Source organism: Neltuma alba, unplaced genomic scaffold (genome assembly GCF_004799145.2).
Source record: "Neltuma alba isolate B1F8T4 unplaced genomic scaffold, ASM479914v2 tig00010691_pilon, whole genome shotgun sequence".
NCBI lineage: Eukaryota > Viridiplantae > Streptophyta > Magnoliopsida > Fabales > Fabaceae > Neltuma > Neltuma alba.
Genome location: NW_021635531.1, coordinates 357,137 through 365,954, shown reverse-complemented (window position 1 = coordinate 365,954; position 8,818 = coordinate 357,137). Strand labels below are relative to the sequence as shown.

Genomic DNA, 8,818 nt, shown 5'->3' with positions numbered 1-8,818 from the left:
TTTTTTTTTTTTTTTTTTTTAACTTGCATTCCAGCATCTAAACAGAATTTATTTAGCCAGGTTAATTACTTAGCATAAAAAACCATCTTTGTACTTATTAAATACCAAACCTTCATCTAATCACAATATTTCTTTAAAATCCTTTGAGATCACCAATTCAAATTAAACACCTCTCACTCCCTAAATACTTGCATACATATATAAATCTAAATGTACAAAATTCCGTTAGCATATATATAAACTTCTTTTCCCTTTTTTCACTTGAGGAACTTTAACCTTAATCTAAGAATTTTCCGGGTGTAAGATGATAATCAAACCATACTTTTAATATCTTTAGACAACTTTAACAATCCAAAATAACTGCAAAACATTTTAGGATCATTAGACAAAAACTGCAAACTGATTCCTAGTTTTCAAAGTTACTCATTCTATTTAACCTCTTGTGATTAGCACTTGATCACATTTAAGCTCTTGAGATTTGCCTTATAAGCTCTTGAGATTTGCCTTATATACAATCATTTAATTGTCCTCTAACACACGTAACTTTTACTCCAGATCTGGAAATTTTCCAGATTTATAGCTATGTATTCAAATTCAAATTTAGCATTCAAATTATCACACTCATTGATCCATCTAATCTCCCTTAACACAGCATCACAACACGCATAAGGAAAGGAGCTCAAGTTCTGCTCCCCATTTAGTCGCATTATCCACTAAACAAAAGAAGAAAAAGAACATGCAATCCAACATACTCACATGCAATGAGATGTTTACTGTTATGGGTCTTGATTTTAATAGATTCGGAGCTAAAAATTCAAACAACCTTCTTTCCCCTGTTTCGGCCAACCCAAAAACAGAGCAAGGAAATCTACATGCAAGCTAAAAATCATACTCCATTATCGTCAACAAAATCAACAAACACTACTCTTTCCTCCTCATCAAGTTCGCACTTAACCAAGAGTTTCTCTCACTAGAACCCAAACTTCTTTCGTCATTAACTCTTCAAACACTTAGCAAACCGAAGAAAGAAGAGTAGAATGATGATCAGAGGACTCACCTTGTTCAGACACTAAGCTCGGCATGCAATGAAAAGGCCACCGATCACTACTCGGACGGCTTCTCCTCTCACGGTCTCCCTCTCACGTTCCTCTTCGTTTCTTTTTCTCTCTGGTTCCTGTCGAAATGATGGAAGGAGTAGATGCGTTTAATCAAATTAAAAAAAAAAGGTCAGAAATGATCAACAAGTTTTGTATTCACTTTCATCCTTTCAACAAATTTCTGAAATATAAAATAAATCCAAAAATTAATCCATCATATTTTATATGGATTTTTCTTGTCTATTAGCTTCTTTGGCTCATAAAATAATTTTTCTTAAACTTGGGATCAAAAATCAATTCCTAACTATTTTTCTTGATTTTTTTAAGGAAATAGCCCTTAATTTCAGAAATCAATGCTTAATTCATTTTGAGGATTTTATGCCTCAATTAGCTTCTTTGCCTCATAAAATAATTATTTTAAAATTTTTATCTCAAATATAAACCTCTAACTATTTTTCTTGAATTTTCAAAAAAAAAAAGGTCTTTTTAACTCTCAAAATTAACTTTCAAATTGTTTATACCACATTTTGAGGAAATAAACTTTTCCATAAAATTTCTAAGTCCTTGAAATTATTGTTCAATAAATTTTCTCAAATTTTCTTAGGCTTTAAATAATTTTAATAAATTTATTTCCCTTGTTCCCCTAAAATTTAAACATTCCAGATGTTACACCTGCCAAAAACAACTTTGCAACTATACTTTGTGACTGATTGAATAACTGACAATATCATTAGGAACTTAGGAGATGAAATATATTCACAATGATTAACATCCTATATTGTGTAGTGCACACTTTGAGCATTCAAATAAAACACATCGAGGGATGGTCACGTTATAATTTAAATTTTTTTCTACTTTGATATAATTTGTAACAAAAAATTTCAATTACTGGAACATTAAATTTTTTTTTATTGTCAGCAATTTTGAAATTGATATGAGCGTGCAAGGTCAGTGGTGAATACAAAAATCAAGTACAACACAAGCAGGCAGAGAGAAATAAACAAAAGAAACATATGATTATTTGGCTCTAATATAAATTAATTTTAGGTTTTCAAAGTTCGTCCCTTGGTGTCATTAGAGATGAGAAGCTCATCGGTATATTTGAAGCTTGAGGAGAAGTACACACAAACAGTAACAATATTCATAAATTGCTGAGATTCAATCAGAATCATAAACATAATATAAAAGAAGTCAGATATGGACCTGATTGATCAATATTAGCTCGCCAACGGTATAGCAATAGGGCCTCATCCATCTTAAGCAGCGGTCCACCCTTTGATCTCGTTATCTGAGGGCGTCTTAGAATCGGGCAATTATTAGCAGAGAATGTTTGGAGGGAAGGGCAGACCATGATGCCTCTGTATACGACATCTAATTGTGTCATGAAATTTAATTTGAGAGATGTCAACTCGGGAAGAGTGATAGGTTCCAATTCAGAATGATCCTTTTCAGCTTCAACCATTTCTTTCATCTTCTGACAAGCATCAACATCGATGGTGCGCAAGTTTCGTAGGTGTGCCAATAACTTGGGTGTGATCAGAGCTTCCATGCTGTCGCAAAACGAAATAGAGAGATCTGTGAGATGAGAAAATAGGGGGGATTGAGGCAAGGAATCAGCATATGATGGCACTAAATCTTCCAAGTCCTCCTTATCCGTGCAAAAGGGGCAATTACAACAGCACAAGCACTCCAAATCTTTGCAATGGCTAATTTCCAACAGTTCAATTTTGAGTGGCTCACTGTTGTCGCAGTATGATAAAACACTGCATAGGGATCCATTACCTGTCCCTAGGCGGCAATTCCTGATAACCAACTTGTTGGTTCCCCCTGGGAGTATTACTTTTTCATCTCCCAAGTCCATATCCTCAATATATATCTCTTTCACGGAATATTCTCTATCATAAGCATGATGAATACGGTGCCGGCCAACAACGTATTCTGCAACCCGTAAAGTTAATTGATAGCTTCTGGTTACACAATTATGGGCCAGGAAGCTCACAAAGTTATTGAATACGCTAATGTCACGAAAATAGGCTAGTACAACTTCCAACTTTTTCAAACCTTGTGTACCTTGTCCTATCGCATCCGTTGAGCATTGGGTCCAACCCACCTCAAGACATAGGCGTCTAAGATTGACCAGTGATTCCAAGCCCCTAGGTGCTTCAATGATTGGAGTAAAACATAGATCCAATGATATTAAGCTTTTCAATTTTATTAATGAAGGAATGCAACTCAATTCTCTACATCGAGAAAGTAATAATGCAATCAGACATTTCAAGTTGGACAATGATTCGGGCAGACGCTTGATCCCAGTCCCAGACAAATCAAGTACTTTAAGAACAGGCATGTTGTTGAAAAACTCATCTGAAATGTGGTTGAGTTCTACATTACAATTCAACAACAACGTCGAAAGTTGAGAAAACTTAAGACATGTTCCATTTGGAATTGTTTGTATCTTGTTTCCCGTCAGAAAAACTTTTTGTAAATCCTCTTTCCATTGGTCATCACTTGGTATTTCTGTCAAATTCTTGTAAGCTTTTCCCATAATTTTACAAGTTTCTTCTGCAATACCAATGGCAAGGATTCTAAGAAATTTATTTATCTTCCATTGATTCCGTTGATCATCATAATCCAACATGCTATGATCCTTTAATTTATACAACATGTTGTAACCTTTGTTATACTGCACCGTCAACTTCTTTGTCTCATCTATGCTTTCATAAACAAATTTTCTTAGCAAATAATTAGCATCGTCATTGTCAAAAATTCCATTGGTACTTAAAGCACAATCCAAGAAGAATATTTGCAATTTGTTATTTAAGAAATCATAGCTAGATCTCAAAACTGGCAATACCCATTTGTCCATTTCATATTGCCCATTGCCCAGGTTTTCAAGACATTCCAACATATGTCTCCATTCTCTAGCTTCTGTTCTCCCCTTCATGCTTGTCGCGATTCTAACAATAGCTAGGGGAAAACCCTCACATTTTTGTGCCACATTCTGTGCAATATCTTCCACTTCCGAAGACAGTTCTTCACGGAAGGACCCCAAAAACTCCTTAAACAAATCCCAACTCTCTTCATCATCATCATCATCATCATCTAGAGGCGCCACTTCTATTACCTTCTTACAACCCATACCTTGACACACATTCCATATACGGGTGGTCAAAATCAATTTAATTCGATTATCTGACATAGGAAATCCAACATCCTTTAGAAAGAAATGATCCCAAACATCATCTAAAATAATAACACATTTGTTCATCTCTTCGAATGCTTGAAATAATTTCCCGGCAATTCTTTTAACCTCAAACTCATCAGATATATCCAACTCAATTGATCTGGCGACCACTTTTTGCAAATGGGAGATGCTATTTTGTGATACAGTTACCCAAATAACTTTAATGTCGCTAGTAGCTTCTTCTGAAATAAGCTTGTTATGTATATGGGTTGCTAAGGCTGTTTTTCCTGACCCTGCCATTCCCCAAATTCCAATTGGTGACGGCTTGTCATCCATTATCCATTCCCATATATCTTTAATTTCCCATTGAAAACGCCCACCTATTAAATCTGTCGTAGGCAATATATAACCCGTGGAAGATCCTAGCAACAAGAATAGTAATGAATAATTAAGTAAAGAGAGTAAGAAGAATATATAAAAAATTAAACTAAACATATGGCATTCAAATTTTAAGTAGTCATATATAGACATATATACTCTATCATCGAAATTTTTCAGGAATCAAAATGTAAGTCACCACAGAATTTAGGCAGCATTAAATATTTTTCTGCACTTGTCCCTCATCAAATAATCAAAAAAGTTATGGACAAGAGAGTGGCTAAGAAATATACAAGAGAAGATTACAATTGAATGGGAGAAATTTTTGGAAGTTATGAAGTTTATCAAAAAGATTTTGGAAGTCATGAAAACTTTGGAAAGTTTAAAAACTTCAACTAGTTTTAATAAATTTTCATAAATAACATTTAAAATGAGCTGGACATATATTTTTTATGCTAACAGACGTACCTTTTCCTTGTTGGTTTTCATTCTCACTATCGGAAGCAGAAGATGACCCATCTTGAATCATTGCCTGACGGGTAGCTTCAGCTGGAATTTGTCCTGCTTCATTGGACAACGCCATAATCTATTAGACCGTCCAATGAGATTTTTTTATTACAAAAAACCAAAAAAAAAAAATTCCCCTGTGCATGTCTTTTGAAAAAATTTACCAGATCTAAGGCAAGAGCTAAAAAAATTCACCTCTGTCTGAAAATTAAAGGCGTATCTAATTAATTTAGTCTTCATTTAAACCTCTATATCACATATGATATCTTCAAAAATAAAGGCAATGTGGGATAGAAATGTAACAAACATCACATAAGATATCTTCCCAAAAAAAAAAACCCTCTGTATGAATTAAAAAAAGATAGGAGGCGAGGGAGTATATAATTAAGCATTTTAGCTAATTCATTAGAATTAAAATATGGCATTTAACTCATCAAATCTGTCTCAAATGGAAAATATCCTTCAATTTTATCCAAGTTAAATAAGATTGTAAAGGAATACAAAAGGTTACATTAAAGTATTAATTGCAGGACAAAATTGACAAATAAATATTAATTACGCTCAAGATCAATCACTAAGTAATCAAAAAGTTATGGAGAAGAGAGTGGCAAAGAGGAAAATATGAGAGAAGTTTACAATCTGACGAGAGTAATTTTTTTAGGTTATGACAATTTTTTTGGCCAAAAACAAAGTTATGAAAATTTTTAAGAGTTTAAAAACTTCAACAAATTCATAAATGACAAATAAATGGAGGTGGATATAAATTTTACATGCTGATACTCATACCTTCTTCTAAACGATCTTGTCTATTCACTCCGTCAACTCGTAATCTTTTATTGCCATCTTGCTTTCCAACTTGTGCATAGTGGCGTCTTGCTTTATCATATAGACTTTGTTTTTCTTGGTTCAGGTCACTGTTGAGCAACTTCATAGCCAAATCTTCCCTTTCTTTTTCACTGTCAAACTAAATAGTTGTCCGTATCATTTATATGACCAAGGGTCTGTTTGGGATGAAGAAAAGGGAGGGGAGGAAAGGAAAGAAAGAATTTTAATGAGGCCGACTTTAAAAATCGAAGAAATTGGGTTAAAAATGTTTAATTAATTTTTAATACTTTTTATTTTACATATTCTCTTTATTAAAATTTTAAAATCCCATTTCTTCAATTTTTTTAAATCAACCTTATTAAAATTTTCTCCCCCTTATCCTTCCGTCCATTTGCCTCATGGGGTAGAAGAGACTACTTTGCGTGCCCGTGTAGGACTATGTGTGGGCATGTGTGAGTGCTGAGCTATGAATCTATGACTATATGTTTGTAAGAAGTCATACCTGAAATGAAGGATTTCTCTTCACATAATTACATGATTGTTCCATGAACTTCATAACAAAGATACCGCAGTCAAATCTACAAATTAATATATATATATATATATATGATAAAGTCCTGATAAAAGCTTTTTCTAGTAAAGTTTATATAACTTTACATAATAATTGTCGACTCACCCATTGGGCTGTGGGAGGATGTCAGTTTCCATCTTCGAACGAAATTCCGTAAATGCTACCTCTATGAAGAGTTTTTCCATGGCAAGCAACTAGATACATAAAGCATAAATTCTACAAAATCAAAAGAATAATTGATCGATTAAGGTTGTCAATATTGCAATGATCTAACACTCACCAATTTTTTGGTTGTCTCATCACGTTCTATTTCAGCCACAAATGTATTGAGTAGAGAATCCCACACTTCAATCTCTTTATTCTTTAAATGGATAATATATAAATAAAAATGTCCACCATTTGACTTCGCTCCAATGTGAACAGGAATAAATATCTAATATTTGTGATAACAAAAATTAAATTGATATATATAGCAGGAAAAAAAAAAGGTAATCAGGTCGACAAAGAAAGTTTTCTATAAAGAGTTAAAAAGACTTGACATACCTTCTCACAGGATTTCAAGTCAGACGTATAATTTTCTCTTATTTTTTGGCGATCGACAAAGTCCAAGAAGCGAGCTATGCTGTATTTGAGTGCTGCCTCCTATGATCACATTACGTTGAACCATTAAGAGTTATTGTCAATGAACTAGCTTTAGATTAAACAACTACTGACATGCATCATGTAACAAAAAAGGGAATAGGAAATCACCGAAAATGTCACAGGGAGATAACAATTCGAAGGTGTAATTTTCTTCTTTCGCTCAATATGAGTTAACATCTCCGCAAAAGCATCTATTACCTAAGGATGCATGAAACTGAATGTCATTAATATAAATAAAACCTTTTTCATTAATATTAAAATAGAATATAAAAATATAATAAATAAATACTCACCAATGAATCCAAAAAAGCCCCTGGTCTAAGCGTGGCAAATTCTTCTTGAGTCAAATATGAAAGTGGGGAACCAAAAACCTTATCTTCAGGACTGAAGAATTAATTAAAATGATATATTTATCAAAACATAGAATTAGAGTGATTTGAAAAAAGAAAACAAAAAATAAAATACATTCATCTACACATATTAGAAGCACATATACAGTGAGAAGCATGAATCTAACCTTAAGCATTCAAACACATATTGTATAACCTTCAAGTCTTCAGTCTCCCCATCGGAAACAGAAGAAGACCCAACAACTCGAACCCCTTTCTGATACTTGGCATCAGCTTGACTTTGTCCTGCTTCGTTCGGCATGCTATAATCTATTATACCGTCCACTGAGATTTCTTATAAGGAAAAAATATAAATAAAATGAAATAAAATTCCCTGAGCATGACTTGTAAAAAAATTTACCAGAACTAAGGGAAGAGTTAAAAGTTAAAACTCTTCACCTCTGTCCGAAAAGTAAAGGAGTATCTAATTGATTTTATCTTCATTTAAACCTATCGTATAGCGTAACTCTAAATAATTGGGTCAACATTAAATAACGGCAATGTGGGAGAAATGTAATAAATATCAAGTTGGCAAAAAAACAAAAAGAAAAAATCCCCTCTGCAGGAATTATTAAAAAGATAGAAGGGAGCATAATAATATATAATCGCGTAACCTTGGTGACAATGTCGGAGGTTGTCTCTGAGATCATTGGAGTTTCCTCTGTCTGGAACATATTTTGCACAGGCTCGAATGCCTCCGCCTTTACCTCCTTTAATATGAGATCTGATTCTGGTGGCACCTCCTGCGAATTCCAATTTACAATATTTACACTTCCATCTTCGTCCTTCCTCCAATACCACAACGTGTCGCCACACATCATCATCCTTTGGCCTCCCACCAACTACCTTTTTCATTATTACTGTTCCTGCATATGCAATATATATACAGAGACAGAACCAAAGTGATAATAATTAAAATTGAAGTCATATATACAGTTCCACAGTTTGGGGATTGAGTTTTCGCCAATAAATCTAATCTACTTTTCCCGCACATACAAAATCATCTACCTTTCCTTAATATGCATGCAATTTGATCGAGCAAAGTAATGAAGGGATGAAGATTATTGTGCGCAGAGAAACTTCAGAGAGCGACCAACCTTGAATCTGTCCAATTAGAGAATGAACAATCGTGGAAAGGCAGAAGCAGAAGTAACAAACACAGGAAGATGAAAATGAGGTCACCTGATAATGATCAAAAGGAAAGGCAGAGGAAATTGAGAGAGGA

At 33.8% G+C, this 8,818-nt stretch overlaps 1 protein-coding gene across 1 annotated transcript; it reads right to left on the bottom strand.

Annotated features, from left to right (window-relative positions):
* Window positions 1-2,265: 2,265 nt before the first annotated feature.
* On the bottom strand, window positions 2,266-8,448 carry LOC114758403 (disease resistance protein At4g27190-like). The gene is made up of 9 exons (XM_028947444.1): window positions 8,208-8,448; window positions 7,722-7,878; window positions 7,498-7,588; window positions 7,313-7,402; window positions 7,106-7,204; window positions 6,668-6,756; window positions 5,953-6,122; window positions 5,128-5,220; window positions 2,266-4,703 (listed from the first exon to the last, which is right to left on the bottom strand). The coding sequence occupies exons 1-9, from the start codon at window positions 8,446-8,448 to the stop codon at window positions 2,266-2,268; spliced, it is 3,468 nt and encodes a 1,155-aa protein (XP_028803277.1).
* Between the last annotated feature and the right edge of the window lie 370 nt (window positions 8,449-8,818).